This window comes from Corvus cornix, chromosome Z (genome assembly GCF_000738735.6).
Source record: "Corvus cornix cornix isolate S_Up_H32 chromosome Z, ASM73873v5, whole genome shotgun sequence".
In the NCBI taxonomy this organism is placed as follows: domain Eukaryota; kingdom Metazoa; phylum Chordata; class Aves; order Passeriformes; family Corvidae; genus Corvus; species Corvus cornix.
This window is the reverse complement of record NC_046357.1, coordinates 7,084,444-7,101,205: the sequence shown is the minus strand read 5'-3', so window position 1 is coordinate 7,101,205 and position 16,762 is coordinate 7,084,444. Positions and strand designations below refer to the sequence as shown.

Sequence of the window (16,762 nt, the reverse complement as noted above, 5' to 3'; positions counted from 1 at the left end):
TTCAGACTTTCTAATTCATCAGTGAGTCTGTGCTGCTCTCCATAACTCATTTTAAACAAAAGAAGTGTGAACTAGCAATCTGGAAAACTTACATGTGCTATTCAGAATCTCATGGACACAAGCTTCACTCTTCTATCGCTCTTACCAGGCAAGATCACAAGAACCTAAGACATCTCTAAATATTTGAATAAACTACAGAGATTTTAAACAAACCTGAATGGGAAATCTCCAGATCTTAGGCAGTGTTATTATCACATTGTACTTGAATATTTCTCTGCCAATTTCTATGACTCCAAGCATGCACACATCAAAAAGTTAAAGACTATAAAGCAAAAAAGCAGTATGCAGTTTGAGAAAACATCAACCTGTTTTTTAAAAACACTCATAAATTTTCCCAGCTACAGTTTTCCATAGTTTAGTCAGTTAAGTATCTGACAAATAATTCTATATGAGGCAATATTTTCAAGTGGACAAAACCAAAATAATCTCAAAAAACCACACCTGGAAAGACTCCGAGCCCTTTGTTCACTTCAAGGCTAATGACCAGCGTCCGAGCTGTGATGGTAAAAATCTGTTGGGGTGCAAAGTTCAAACCATCTGTCACCTGAAAGTTGAAGCCTCCAGACATTGCTCCTGTAGAAATCAAAATAATAAATTTATTCTTGTATTACTCTGTCACACAAAACACAAACATACACCGGAGACTTTGCACTCTTGGCTACAGTGAATTATTGTTGAGGAACACATTCAGTGCAGGTAGCTCTGGGTGCAGCTGCAGTGGAGCTGCAGGTTGAGCTCTGTGTGGCAGGAACCTGAAGCAAGAGGCCCTGAACTGCTGACCCTTTGCTTAGCAAAGGCCCCTGGGACCTGCATCCAGGGGACTGACACTCAAGAGACACAGCAGGAGCTGAAGGCTCCAGACTTTTGTGGCTTAGACTGGGTCAGGGTCTCACCTCAGGGGCTTCCAGCCAGAGCCATTATTCGGCCATTGACCCATGATTAAATTATTTAGGGATACAGGCACCTGAGATTCTGCTAAGGGAAACATGAGGTCAAGTCAGTGAGGAAACCTTGTCTGACTGTGTGAGTGTGGGGTGTGTAGAGAGTCAAGTAGGGCTCACTGGAGCCACTAGATGTGAAGGGGGTTCCATCTCAAGAATGAAAGTCTGAGGTAATGTCAGTGTCATTGCCAGAGCAACTCCTGGATGGGCAGACAGGAAAGTTTCCTTAGCAATATATCCAAAATCATCCTGAAAGCAACTTTTGATCAGAACCCTTGTATCTTAATTAGAATTAAATAAATTCATAATGCAATTAATACCTTCCCCAAGAAGAACTGCTGGCTGTTGTTTTCAGTGAAGGCCGGACATCCCTTAGATAGAAATCAGCCCCCTTCTTCTCCTTCTTCACTGACTCAGTGGAGCTGAAACCAAATTAAACTTGGGGAGACAATGGCTCCCAGATTTCCAGCTCCATTTATGTCTTATGAGGGTCCAAAGCACTTAAGCAGTCATATTTTGGCAAAGAAGGAATTTGGGGAGAGAAGTAACTAGACTGTTCTTTCATTTTGTTTTATATTCAACGGTCTGAATCAACACTCTGGTTGTTTCCTTAGCTTCTTTGCTGCATTTCAGCTGTGCTGAAGCAAGTATGTTGTCACAGCTTAAACTATTTCAGAAGTTATATGCACTCATAATAAATGCACATTTTTCCCTTTAATCTTAAGACCTGTATGTACTTTGGTACAAGAAATAGCAAAATACCTCCAGGAGTCTAAGTGGATTCCTGTAAAAATACATCTCTCAGAACTGACAGGCTGCTTTTAAGCAGAGGCTCCCCAGGTTGTTCAATTACGTACGAAGAACTAAAAAGTGAAACATTAACTGTTGCAAAGAATTACCATGCTCCTCTATTTGCTTTGCCCAATTTAGCCACAAGATATTGCTACAAGAATATAGATACTGAAAGCCAGAGGATTCTTTCATGTAAAGATCAGCATACCTTGCCTAACTATAAATTAATATATCAGAAAACTCAAATGTGGGTTCTGAGATTATAGTTAACAATAACCCTAAGAAATGCTCTTCTATTCAGCCAGGCAGCTGAAGCAGTTCTGGAAGATCTGGCCATATTGTTTTTATTTCAAAAGTTTTTATTTTCTGATGTATTCTCCTGATAAAAATGAACCACTTGCTTATTCAAAAAAGCATATGGGAGTCTACTATTTGAACTAAATTGAAAAAAACTTGAAGCAAACCTTCTCATGCAGCCTCACTTGCTTTTTGGTGAAGGCAGGTCAACTGTTTGATTGACACAAACATTTTGTCACCGGCAGTCAGGAACAGAACTATATCTCGAAGTTCTACTTGGGTGGAGCATTTATTATTTCATCACAATTAATTTTTTAAGCTGTATCTGATCAGAGGTGATTAAAAGGACACCAGAAAGAGGCTCTGTAAAAGCTGCATTGACAATATACTAAGACTTCAGAACCAACAAGAGTTCAATTCACTACTGCCCTAAGAAAAAAACTGTCAGAGTTTAAGGAGAGGGCCCATACTGCAAAAGCTAGAGGGGAGCACCCTGGACTGAAGCAAGAGTGAAAAGGGAAAGGAATTCTCATACTGAAAGAAGGGTACCAAAAAGGAAAGGTGTGTTCTAGTTCTGCACTTACACCAGTGATAAAACAATCAGGGATTATGGAGGAAACAAACAAAATTTCAAGGGGACCTCAAAAACATGAGAGCAGAAAGGAAGATTTGCAACTCACAGCACAGAATAAGCAGCATAATGTAATTCATAAGGCTGAACAATGTGAAGGGAAAATTCTGAGGTCTAATTTAGAGGGATAAAAGCAAAGTATGGTAGTACTTTCACTGTACGGCAGTGCAAAAGACACTGAGGATGGAGAATCATTGCCACATACAGGAGTAAAAAATGTGGAGTGCCACGAGGAGTAGCCAGAGGATGGAAGAGCTGTGTCAACCAAGAAGATGCTCCTCTTCCCTTTGGAAAGGGCTTGAGTGAGTAGGAATAGTAAATGGGGGTACTTCCAAGAGGAGACAAAGAAGCCAACACACACTGTAAGACTGATGACAAGGAACAGAGGAAATGTAGAGAAAAGGGATAAAAAGCTGAATGACAGCAACAACATAAGGAAAGGCCCCAGGATAAGGCTGGGGGCAATAAGAAGGGAGTAACAATTACATTTCAAGCAACAAGTCAAGATGAAGGAGGGAAGACAATCACTGACCAAGAAACAGAAAGAAGCAAAATGACCAGAGTACTTTGTAAAGCACTGTTTGAACAGATGGCAGAACCAGAGCAGCTGCAAGACCTGACACACAACCTGGGCAATTTTATGTTACAAATTTACTGTACACTTCCACTCACTGGAAAAAATGAAATTTTCTGTTCTTTTCACTTTTATTGATCAAGATTCACTCCCTCAGACTACAGATGTGCATTTGCCCTTTCTGGAACACAAAGCAGATTAATTTCCTCACATTGAGACCTACCACTGTCCTACCATCACAGGGGTTTTTACATGTCAAAGTCTCCCTTGGAACAATTTAAACAGCTTGGCTCACTTTTGTCATGCTCTTGACCTTTCATTTCCTGACCAAATTATTTGAGCAGGATACTTATGGCTCACCAGCAGCTGCTTGTAAAGCAATTTCAGCAACACATATGCACTCTGCAAGACAATGCATTGTAAGGCAGAATACTTTAACCTCATGAAGACACAGCACAAATCTGGAGTGACTGCTGCACTCAAGGCAGCACTTGAATTCCAGCCTGCCTCAAGGCTGGCAGGAGAGCAGTGTACTTCTTCTATCTCCATCCCAAAACAACGATTTATTCCTTCTGTAGCAACAGCTTTCTTCTTTCAACTGAGGTAACAAAGTAATAGAGCTGGAGCAGGAAACACGTAGCTATCCCCCTGTGAAAGCCCTACCTCTTCTGGCTGGAACCCCACTCGGAAGTTCATTCCTGTGGCTTCCCAGCACTGCCACTCAAGGATGCACGAAGCTGTCCTGACTTCTTTTATTCCCCACACATTCTCTCAAGTGCACAAAAAACCCAGTCTCTAGCTCTGGACACTGGGAGAAAGAGTCAAAGTTTAAAGCTTAATTCTTTCACAGCCTGAAAGGGACACTGACATCACACAGATGAACCATAACTTCATCATCTATCACTACAGTGTGGCAGGTATCTATGAGTCTGTTGGTCCATGAACAGCTCTGCACTGTAGCAAGACAGAAAGGCTTCAGGAAATTTTCAATCACAGTAGTCAAAAAAATGCATTTCATATCTCTGAAAGGTGCATGAAAATGTTCCCCTACTGCAAAACAGCTTTCAGAAAGAAGGCTGCTATCTAATGAACCACAAGAACACCAAGGTTTTCCAGTGAGCACACATTTAAACAGATGTCAGACCTTTTCTTGTTCAGTTTTTGAGATAATTTATCGCATAACCAGTGCTCCGAGATCTTTGTGACATTACAATGGAATCTCTAATGGATTATGAACAGAAATATACTGAATAGGAGCGGTATTTTGGTAGCTGATGTGGTATTTTTGAAATCACATACCATTGTGTACAAATACCAGCTGTCCTTTAATTATATGAGCCTGGGTAAAAGTAAGGATGCTCTTGTTTGGAGAAGACTTCAGAGCCAAGTGCCCATTGCTAGGTGGAGTAATGGAATACACAAGTTCTAATGGTGAGGAGTCCTTGTCTTCTGCACAGAGGTCATCAACAGTTATTTCTGTGACTGAACCCACCCAGACCTAGAAAAGCAAAAAAAATTTTAAAAAATAAAGAAAGAAAATGCATAGGAAAGAAAATTGGGACAACAGGAAATGGGAGATGGGGATAGATGACACATGACTCCAAGAAAAAGAAATAATAAATATTTGTGCTGTGCAACACTAGCAGCTATGACAGGTTTCCTTATGGTCCATCCAAATCTCTGATCACAGACTGGCATAGCTCATCCTGGCAAATCGTTTTCAAAATACAAGACCTTGAAATAATTCAAGCAAATAAACCCTACAATAATTAAGAGCTTCAGACAGTTGGAGTACAACTGCTCTATTTGTCAAGAATTATACAAACTCTTAGAAACATAACAAAAATTGTATTATGATAACTGAGTCAAGGAGGTGCTTTCCAACACATACACATGAATATTAGAGTCATGTATTTCACAGCAGGCAAGGCATTCAATATGTTCTACTTTCACCAGCAGGAAAGATAAAAGAAAAACAGCCTGGGGACAGCATAAACTCTAATAGAAATGGGACACTTCTTGTAGCTGCCTTATTTTCTTCTAACAAAATGCACTAAAGGCCCTTTTCTAGTGCACTAAAAAACCCAGAGGTGTTCAGTACAGTGGGAGATGAAACAACTGGTGCCTCCAACAGCTGCCTACCATTTTGCAAGGTCACAATCTCAGACAAAACAGTTAACTAGCTTTTAGAAAGACGGTTGTAAAAACCATTACTTACTTCTAGTAAATCTAAATCTGGAGCACATCCTAAAGTCTAATTCCAGAGGAGGTCCATGAGGTTGATAAGAGGACTGGAGCACCTCTTCTATGAAATCAGGCTGAGAAAGTTGGGGCTGTTCAGCCTGGAGAAGAGAAGGTTGTGTGGGGACCTCACAGACACCTTCCAGTATCTGAAGGGGCCTACAGGAAAGCTGGAGAGGGACTGTCTGACAGGAACTGGAGTGGCAGGGTAAGGAGGAATGGGTACATACTGAAAGAGGGGGCATTTAGCTAGATATTAGGAAGAAATTATTTACTGTGAGGGTGGTGAGATACTGGAACAGGTTGCCCAGAGAGGCTGTGGATTCCCCAGTCCTGGCAGTGTTCAAAGCCAGGTTGGATAAGGCTTTGAGCAGCCTGGTCTTCAGGAGGTGTCCCTGCCCATGGCAGGGGGAGCAGGGACTAGATGATCTTTAAAGTCCCTTCTTTCAAGCAGAAAGGACTGCTCTATGAATTTCATCCCTATCTAATTGGCAATTCCTTGTTAGGGAAGGATAAGCAATGGCCCATTTTGTTCTTCATCTCTGTTGCATATATTTGGAATTACGGATGAAAGTGCTAACAAACAACAATACATATTCATCTCAACATGAAATTAAATTCTTAAAATATTCACTACATCAATATAAATTATTTCCATGTATAATTTACATCATAGCGTAAAATCTTAAAAGCCTAAACCTTTAAATACCTCAGCTTCAGCTTCCAAACACACACTGCATCATTCCTTTCCATCTTCCTAGGGTCTTAGTACACTTAATAAATATCTGGTAATAACATCACACCAAAAGGTTGAAGAGGAAAAATTAACAAAGGGCATTTTACCTCTGCCAAAGCCAAAAATTGCAATTCACTACATATTAATTCTACTTTTTAACATGAACCATGAAAGAAAACCTTTTAAAACATTTTAAACCACTGAAATTTTTGCCACCACACTTCAACAGAGGAAAGATTACATTCTACATCATGTCATAAAATATGTGTCATGGAAACAAGAGATACTAAAATTAAGTTAGATTTTTCCTAATCAGAAAAATTTGAAAAGTAAGGTTATAATAGAAAATACTAGCAAATAGTTATTTTCTCCCCTGAAATATATATTTTGCTGTAATGTAATTATTAATATTAAATTTTGATAAAGGATGACACTTATGACACAGAACAACAACTAATGGTACAGGGTGACTTAGTGAGTGGCACCAAATAAGCACATCAGTGTCACATGTTTTGTACTGAGAACTTTCAATTCATCTCAGTAGCACTTGTGTAGATTATTCTGTGAAGAAAATAAAAGGTCACACACAGAATATGCAAAAATATAAGAAATTACAATGGACACGTTATTACAATTGACTCACTAAGTTTCAAATTACTTTCCTTACTAAAGGAAAAAAGACTTAAAATTTCTAATTATAGAAAAAAGTGGTTTTTTCTGTAATGTCAGTATTTAATTCTGTTGTCCCAGCACACTACCGCTCAATGCTTTTTAAGTACTATACATGGCCTACAACATGATCCTTGAGGAATGAAAGGAGATCACAGAGCTGAAAAGAACTGCAGGGAAGCAAACACCAAGAACACAGCAAGAATTGTACAGGCATCTTATTTTTCATATCTGGGATCAAAATCTCTTTGAAGAGCACCATGAAAACTGTATCTGAACTTCCAGGACATAGCATGACACTGATTTTTCATGTGCCTAACACATTCCATAGGCATAGTCCAAAAAAAGGTTCATGACCCTGCTGATGTGAAATAATTTATTTTGCTCTCCTTACAGGATTCAACTCATCAGTATCTCCTTGCATGCTACATATCCTACCAGACACTCTGTATTCACATTTTAACACTCAAGTGAGCAACTTAGAGAAAACAACAAAAATAATCCATTTAAATTTGTAGGTTTTTTGAAAAACCTAATTCTAGGAAAATATAGCCCTCTTGTGGCAACAGGAGGATACAGTCATTTTACAGCATTGGTACCCATATATTTAAACACATATAAATGCAGGATGTAATGCAAGGATAGTGACTTTCTTCAAAACATCCTATTTCCTTTACCCATTCCCATTCTAGAAAAAAAAAAAAGCCCATAAAACCTGTGGAAATTTTAAGAAATTATATCTAAAATGCTGGTAATTTAAGTTTCTAAATAAAAACATATCTCATTGATTTGTTGCAATGGTAAGGATTTAAATTGCATGCATTACAGAAGTTCTCAGGACAGCAAAACTTTCTGTATTTTATGTTATGTCACAAATTCTGAGCCAGGGGGAAAAAAAGGGGGAAAAAAAAAGAAAAAAACAAAAAACCAAACCACTTTAAACCCTTATTTACTTCCACCTCCTACAGACAAACCAGAGAAAAACTCCCAAAATGGTTGGATGTCTGTCACCCTGAAACTCCTCCGATGGTGCTCATAACCTTCATAACAACAGACAAGGCTGTTTGAAGAAGGAATGTTATGGACGTCTCTGAAGTGAGGAAGCTAGAGTTAGACTCATTCAGCATGTGTGCACATGCTCGATAGCTTCTTGCATTTGGACAGAAGCCCATGACAAAGGCCAAAATTAACTTCCATATGCCCACACCAACATCACTGGCCACATAATGCACCTCTTCACATAAGCTACTTCTCAACAGCAGATACCATATCCTAGCCTATTTTTTAATCATTCAGCAGTTCTTTCTGACTCTTTATACTGTGACCTGCAAAATTTCCAAGGTCCTAAACTTCAGTCAACTCAAATAGTTCTAGTGGACTTCAGTTTTCACAGTACTGGTCTGTCATTGTATACTTTTGCATATTCCAATCTTACAAAATATATTGAAGAGCTACTGGGTTTTTAAAAGCAATAGACATAGTCTATTATTCAGCATCTACCACTAGCAATGCCCTTGAGGAGCACAGACTGTTCTGCTAGAACATGGGGTCAGACACCACTACCCTACACAGAAATGCCCGTCTCATCTCAATATTTAGCAGGACTAAGAAAAACCCATTTTCTTTCACCTCACTGAGGATGTGGAAGTTTGATTTTGGGAAGAATCATCTCAGTGTATTCCTCCTAGCAGATAACTTGACTGCTGGATTTTAGACTGCACATGAATCCACCATATGTGTACATATTGGTACGCACTCACAACAAAAACCAATTTGATTTCTCAACAATAGCTTGTGCATGACTAGCAAAACCACAGGCACAAAGGCAGCATTCTGGTTCTGGTACGCAGACTGCCTCCCCAGTAGAGAAGACCAACTCTAGGTAGGTGAAGCTTTGTTATCCTTGCTCTTGGGAAGCCTAGATTCACAGATACTTTTAGAAAAATCTATAAGCTGCATTGCAGTGCACTGTACAGCTTTAGTTCTGTTAATAGACTGCAATTCCAGCAGTTCAATGCCAGCATTTTAATGCCAGCAGCACACCAGAACAGAGACCCCAAAAAATTTGACTGAACATAGTGCCCTCTTCCCTGTGACTAGACAAAGATTACTGAGTGCTGTGCTGATGTCTGTGGAGTACCACTGTAATTATTTCAACCAGGGCAGGTTTTGCTCTGTGCCACCCAAATGTTTGTGAAGGCAGTCTGCCCTTCTGTCAGCAGTCTCTGCACAGGGCAGGATGACTTCTGTCGTAGGCATCTGCAGATTATCTCCTGTCACTGTGAAGCTGCACAACATTACCATTATGGCTAGTTTAAAAATTATGTGTTTTCTCATGCAGAATGGCTAAATACACAACACAAGGTTACATCTTTACAGCAATACACTCTCCCTCTCCAAGACATAACTAACTACATAAAATTAAACGCATGTTTTGGTACCACCAATTTACAAACTGCATGGCAGAGCAGGAATGATGGCAGCCTCAAAATATCCTGCTTAGCTTCTTTCAAACCAATTCCTAAACATCTTCTCTGCCTAAATACCTTCTCTGCCAGTCTTCCAGCTGGTTTACAAGTTCATTAGCTGACCCACGCTCATTTGATTCTGCTTTTTGGAGGCACTTAACTTGTTTTTACCCATCAGATCTCAGATTGGAAGTCTTTACATGTGGGGGTTTTTTGGGCACAGCATCTTTACTAAATTGGTTTTGGGTACTTAGTGCTACCATAACACAAACAAATATGATACAAATATGTCCTGGGTTAAATACTATAAATAAACTAATTAATTACTTAATCAATCTGAAAATGCACTGAAACTGAAGTGACAGTAGTCACTTCTGTAGTGGTAGATAACTTTTCAAAGATCAATAGATTAAAAAGTCAGCTATGGTTATTAAGAGCTAAAGGTAGCATCAGGCAACAACTTTAAAATTTTCTTCAGGATTTTTTTGGGGGAAGGCAGTTAGAAAAAAGTTAACGTATCTTCTTCTTACCTCACACTATCACATAGTAATAGCTTCACTGATTGCACTAATATATTGATGACCCTAGATTTTCACAGATTGCATTGTATTATTTGCAGTTTTGAAGAAGGAAACACTCCTGTTTTGTGTAAGCAATACCCAACACATAATCAATTTGCTCTTGTCCCATCCCACTGGCACATCTGGACAGGAGCAGGCAGCAGAATGTACCTTAGCAGGTCCAACCCTTTATAACACTTCAGGGCAAGAGGCATAGGGTTGGAAGGCTGCGCAAATACAATCATGAAAAGTTGGCATTCTCATCATCACTATTCTTGGTACTTTTCTAAGTTACATGTTCATTACATGTTACATAACAGCCCTCAAGACACCACAGCAAACAACACTAAAACATAACAACCACCCAGGTGCAAGCCATCCACCCTCACAAACCGCACACCAGTTCAAGAGACTTCACATAACTTTAAGATTAAAAGAATGCTTGTTCAGCCTTCTAGATAAATTTTAAAACAGCCAAAAGTGTTCTCCATAATGTCAAAAATCTTCCTAAATACAAACCTAGGTACTGCCTCCTTTCATTAGCATTAATTTTCCTAAATCCAAGGACTAATAGGTATTATATTGACTAACCTACCAGATATAAACCCAATAGTCTGTTAATGAAGGGGCATTAAATGGCATCAGAATTAATGGAATTAATTTAAACACTTTAAAATGCTGACAAACAAACCTGAAGAATTCTGTTTACTTTTACAACAGGAGCTTCATCATTTACTGCAGTAACAGTTACAAACACAGCTTGGGGCAAACTTTGTTTCCACAACTCCGTGTTATTTACTACCACAGTAAAATTGTCCATCGGTTCTTCACTGCCATCATGAACATAGTAGATTAATTCTTGTTCCACCTGAAAAATATAACAAGCTGAAAAACTAAAGAGGCTAGAAGAAAATGTCACATTGAAAAATATCCTAGTCACGGCTCTCTCTATTAATTGCACGAACATTTTATGACTTCCAAAACTTTATTTATGCTGAATATCAGATTGTACCTCTATCTTTGCTCTGTTCACAACAGTAAATTTTACTGCTCATCTGTCCATTGCTCTAGCCAGAATATCTTGCCAGTCTTAGCATTCTCCCTTCTTTCTGAAGGAAAAATGGAAATCCAATCCCACTATACTTAACAATGTTTTCTGGAATCTATAATCTGAACATAGTGTTAGTAGATGGTGACTTATGATACCATTTTGCTTCTTGGAGCTAAATGACTGAAAATTAGTGGTTATAGTGGCTGCCTGTGAGCAAAGAAATTACCTTAAAAATTACTTTTTTTCCACTGTTCTCCTTGTTCAATCTACATACCATTTCCTTCGGTCTTTTCAAAATGCACCCACAGTCTCACATTTCCAGAGTATCTACAACACTGCCTGAACGTGAGCGGCACATCAGTCTACTGTGATTATAGCACACTGGTCTGTGTCAATACTGCCATCAAGGAAGTGATGTGGTTCCCCACAACAAGGCAGCCTCCTTCCCCACTCGAAATGACCAGCTTGAAACAGCAGAAAGATCTCCAAATCAAGGCCAGAATAAAGCTCAAACTCATGTCTCTCACCACCTCCCACAAAATCCCACAGCTTTCAGCAAAACAAAGAATTCTTCAAGACTACATCTAAGATCTAAAGGCATTACCTGTTTTCTAGTAAACGTGGTTAACTTTATTCCAGGAACACGAGAGTTTTCAACATACCCATGTTTTGGCTGCTCAGTTAAAATGAATTCACAGCTGAGTCCTGCAAAGTGTTTACTAGGTATTTTTAGATTATCTTCCACCAGGGCTTTTGAGCCCCCTTCAATTACTGTGAAGTTCTGTACTTCCAGTGGAATCATTCTGGGGATGATGTCTACAGAGATCTCTATTCCATTCACTGTTCTGACACCATTGGTGACATCCAGAACAAAATGGTCATCTAGTTGGTCAGAAACTGTCTGCACATACTGAACTTTGCCCTCGTCGACATCTTGCTGCGTGAAGCTCAAAGCTGGCCTCTGGTCAGAACTGAGATAACTTTCTTCTGAGGAAAACTTCCGAATGTATCCATGTACTGGAAACTGTCTTACTGTGAACGCAATCTCAGATGGAGAACTATTTTCATGAACAACCTTAAATTTAAGAACATATCCCAAAATTATTCAAATGGAATATGAAATGAAAATGAAATTCTATAATTCTCTTCTGAGTTTTTCGCTTTTAATCCTGGGATTGTCTACCTAACTAAACTGGCACTTCTTATACAGGTTACACAGCTCCCAAAACTTCAAGCAGACACATGGTAAATAAGGTGGCATGGGAGCCATTTTGTAACCCCAAATATGTTTTGTAAGTTTTGAAAGGGAACATACTCCATAATTAACTAATGGTGCCACAGCTATAGATTCCTGCCTGAAACAAGGATTTCAGGATTTCAGCAATGTGCAGCCGGAGCCCTCTCGCGGTGGTTACTGGAAGGCTACACACGAACATCAGACAGGGAAGAATTAATCTAATATAAATGGCCTCAGGTTTGTGACTTGACTTGTTTTTTAAAATTTTGGACTTAAACCTCAAACATTTTAACTGGGCTAGCTCCAAACTAAATCAAACAAAACCCTTTCTTCCTTGGCACTTTCCACCAGCTCAATTAAGAACATTACATGGAGTACAAATAATTGTTACAACTAAAACAAATATATACATGCAGCATCTCCAAATCATAATTTTCTTAAGCACCAATATGTAATAGAGTCAAAGACTATGGGCAGTCTTTTTCTTTAACAGAATCAGTTTTCCTTCCTAAAAATGGAAGATTGCTAGTGTCAGTGTCTCCTGAACTAAGCACCCAGAATGCAGTCATATTAGTGGAAATCAAAAGGAGTTAAAGAAGACACAAACTGAAGACACTGCAATGGCTGAAAAAACAGTGACAAAAACTTGCTACAAGATTGGAGGAATGGAGAACATGGTTAACCTACCTGCAGTTTTCCTTTACTGATTTTAACTGGTTTTCCTTCTTCAACCAAGAGATTGTTTTTGTTCACAATCCTTGGTGGCTGCTGATGACTTTCCAAATACATGTGAACCTGCAGTCCAGCATCCAGATGGACATCTCCAGCACGGACTGTGAAGTCAAATGTGTCAAAAAGGTTGTTGCTGTCATCATGTCTGTAGGTCACATGCCCCTTTATCAGATCAAGCTGAGTAAAGGAATCCATTAATAGATTATTCACATATATTCTTCCATATTTTGGAAAAGAGAGTATCTCATATGTAAGCTCATGATCATTTCTTATGTCTTGGTTTGTAGTAGCACTTAGGTTAGCTGTTGAAACAGTTTCTTCCTTACCTTTTTGAACCAATAATCCTGTATTATTTGCCAAGCTAACATAAGGATCAGTGGCATTAACTTCCAGAAGCAAAGAAGTATAGTGCTTGCCATCTGTCACAAAAAGCACAAAACGTCCAAAATCTGCACCATGGTGCATAAACAGGACTTGCTTTTGCTCCATGTCCACTTGTTTGAATTGGTAGAGTCTATGCAAAGTATCATTTGTTAGCACCAAGTCCCCATTGGAAATACCACGTCTAGTATATAGCAACTGTCCATCATCAAAATCAGAATCAGGATCATGATAGCAAAGATCTGCCAAAGTTAACAATCGCTGCCCGTTTCTCACTACATTAAATATCTTATCAATTATGCGAACTGGTTTCTCATCATTCTTCAGCTGGACAGAAATGTAGAATCTAATTTCTACTGACAAAGGTTCCACTTCTGGATCAAAGTTTGTCCCCTTTCCTAACTCTTTGCTGGAAGCTTTGACAAGAAATTCGTCAAACACAGTCTCAGAATCGTCATGCACATACATAAGGCACTTATCAGTTATATCTTTATTAGTGAAAGTTGTAAGACTGCCATTATTCTCAAATGAACCAGAAAAATTAGTAAGTTTTAATTTCCCATGCTTAGGAAACTGTATAACTTCATATTGGAAAGTTTTATTATCTGGTGTTTGCACAAACAATTTCGTGCTTGTTATTAATTCTCCTTCCCCTTCAGTAACATTAAGGCCATTGTTAGTCAAAATAATGTTTCTGAAATCTGATTTGATGTAGACTTCAAAGTCATAGAAATTTGACTCCAGATACTTTGTAGAAATGAGAAATCTAAATGAATCATAGTCTTCATGGTACCCGCTGATTAATTCATATGCCACTTTTCGATCAGTAATATCTTTCTGGGTAAAGACTGAATCTTTTTGCAAAGGCTGATCATTAAGCAGTATCTGTCCATTCTTCGGTAGGGACAGAAGTTTAAAATGAAGCTCATCTTCAGGTACTTCTAGATCTGCAATCACAGCAAAAAGACTATCAGAATTCAAGTACTTCTTTTTTGATTTTTCAATTTCTAGAGGAGCATGTTTCAATAGACTGTACCTTAACCATTTCACTTTGATTGGAAATGTGTGCTCTTCACTGATTCTGTTTCCTATGCTAACTTTGAATTTAAATTGGTCAGTAACATTTTCCAGCTGAATGTCTTTAAAAGTGCTACAGTATCTCACACGGCTGCGCTGAAGAGAGCGTTGAGAAAAAGAGTTGACTTGCTTCCATTCCCCCCTCGAATGCTGCCTTTGGACCTCACCAAAGTGAGGTGGTTCTGTGATCTCGTACCGTATCTCCAGTTCCTGGAGGACAGCATTTGTTTCCACTGCCAGATGCCTAGGTCTTATAAGAGCTGTAACACCTTGGACAAGATTTATTCCTGAGTTGTTGACAACTCTGTAATCCAAAGGAACTGCCATGACACGTAACACAACAGTGTTGCTCACCTTCTCACCATCACTTGCCCTGAGAACAATCCTTGAGTTCTTGACACCCGTGTGGACAAAGAAAACAGTGCCTTCACTTAAGTCCTCATTAGAAAAAGTAGTGATAGCTTTTCCAGGATGCTTTGAATTTTCTAAAAATCCTGCATCTGCATTCAGATTTCCAAGCACTGAAAGTCTGAGACCCACAGAATCTGTATCTTTGTCTAGAACTTTTATCAGGTCACTAGTCAGACATTTCTTTGAGTTCTCTAAGAGAAGAAGCAAGTTTCCTTCTGGAAGTATGATCTCAGGTGCATCATTTATTGGAGTGACAGTAATTTTAAACATATGCTGCTCGTTTCCTTGCAAATATGGAGACACAATCTTCTCACTGCTGGTAGAAATGGAGAAATTAAAATTATCGTAAGTGTCCTCAGAGCCATCATGGACATACAGAATCTTCCCTTGCCACACATCCTGCATAGTAAATGTATTCACCTCCCGCACTGGTTCAACATTCAGCTTCAAGTGTCCATGAGAGGGTGGTTCCTTTATATCAAAAAGAATTTGTGACTGATGAATTCCTAATTTCTGAAAGTCTAAGTTAAATTTAATATGCTTAGATTCAAGTGAAGCTTGTCCACCCTCTAGCACAATCAAGTTACTAAGAACTAAAAGGTGGCTTTTGTCTTCCTTGCCCAGAGAAATTGAGCTTTCATGGGAAATGGCAAATACAGGAGCTGCTTTCACAGGAGGGTTCTTTACAGCTGTCTCTAAAGAAAGATTTGTATTGAAAGCACTCTGTATTTCACATCCAGCTGAAATGTCCTTAGTTACTAGAACATTGTTCAGCGATTTCTTTTCTGAGTTGGCTTTCAGGTTCCTTAAGCAGCCTTTGAAGGATCCTCCTCTGGCGTACTTCCCAGATACTGAGATTAACTTAATCACTTCTGATCGTATGTTGTCATCTGCACCACCTACAAAGAGGGATCCCTTCAGAACTGGCAAATTACTGTGGGGAGGTAATGATTTTTTCACAGTTTCTTCATCCAGTGTTAGTTGCAAATACTGTGCAGTAAATTTCAGTTTGATGTAGTGCCAACGACCATCATTGACTGACCTACGAGAGGAAAGATGGGTTCTACTGTTATGTTTTCCAACGTAAGCTTTAATTAAACCATCTTCCATTTCCATAGCAATGAAATCTCCCGTTTGCCCAGGGTGGTAAAGCAGCAAGCCACGAGCAGCTGAGGTTTGTAAGGTATACTCGAAGATTCCCTCATCGTCCACATTCCATGATGGGAAAGAAATATAGGACCTGGAACTGAAGAAACTAATGGGTTCTTCTTCACCTGCAAAGAATTCGTCACTGCACCCCACTGAAACTTCATGGATGTTTTTGAAGCCAGGAGAAGGTCTCAGAGGCATCAGAATGTCTAACTGATTGAATAGCACATCATCAATACATCCTCGGAAACTGGGTAGTGCTCCAACAAGGTAGGGAACATCAAGTTTACCAGTACCACCTATGTAGAATCCATAATCAATATTTAATTCATAAAGAATTCCAGGCATTTTTGTACTAGCTCTATCATGTTTATCAATTACCAATGTGACATTATCTTGTTCATGATGTAGTTCAACCAGGTGCCAGGCTAAATCATTCAGCTGAGATCTTTGCTGAGAATGAAGTACTCGCTCCCCCACACCAAAGTTAATTCTCAGCTGAAAGAGATAGAATTTTAACTATCAAAATCCAAAGTGGTATTTTTCACAATCATACGTTAATACATAGTTAATACATTAATTTTCATATATTTTCATACTAAGGATATAATTTACAAAATATAATTGAAAAAATAAAATCCCACTAAAATTCTGTGTAGGTTTACTTGCCATCACAGACATAACTTCTGCATAACTGCAGAAGCTGGAATGGACTCGTTTGCAGTTCTGCTAGGAACAACAGCTCCTTAGAACCC

General features: G+C 38.9%; 1 protein-coding gene across 2 annotated transcripts in view; it reads right to left on the bottom strand.

Annotated features, from left to right (window-relative positions):
- Window positions 1-16,762, bottom strand: part of LOC104686666 (chondroitin sulfate proteoglycan 4-like) — a 44,937-nt gene that overhangs the window by 14,543 nt on the left and 13,632 nt on the right. For both annotated transcript variants that reach the window (XM_039567437.1, XM_039567436.1), the window contains exons 3-7: window positions 12,945-16,505; window positions 11,625-12,095; window positions 10,661-10,837; window positions 4,595-4,793; window positions 502-633 (exon numbers count right to left, since the gene is read on the bottom strand). In XM_039567437.1, the coding sequence (XP_039423371.1) occupies window positions 502-633; window positions 4,595-4,793; window positions 10,661-10,837; window positions 11,625-12,095; window positions 12,945-16,505 (4,540 nt within the window). The remainder of the gene's footprint in view (window positions 1-501; window positions 634-4,594; window positions 4,794-10,660; window positions 10,838-11,624; window positions 12,096-12,944; window positions 16,506-16,762) is intronic.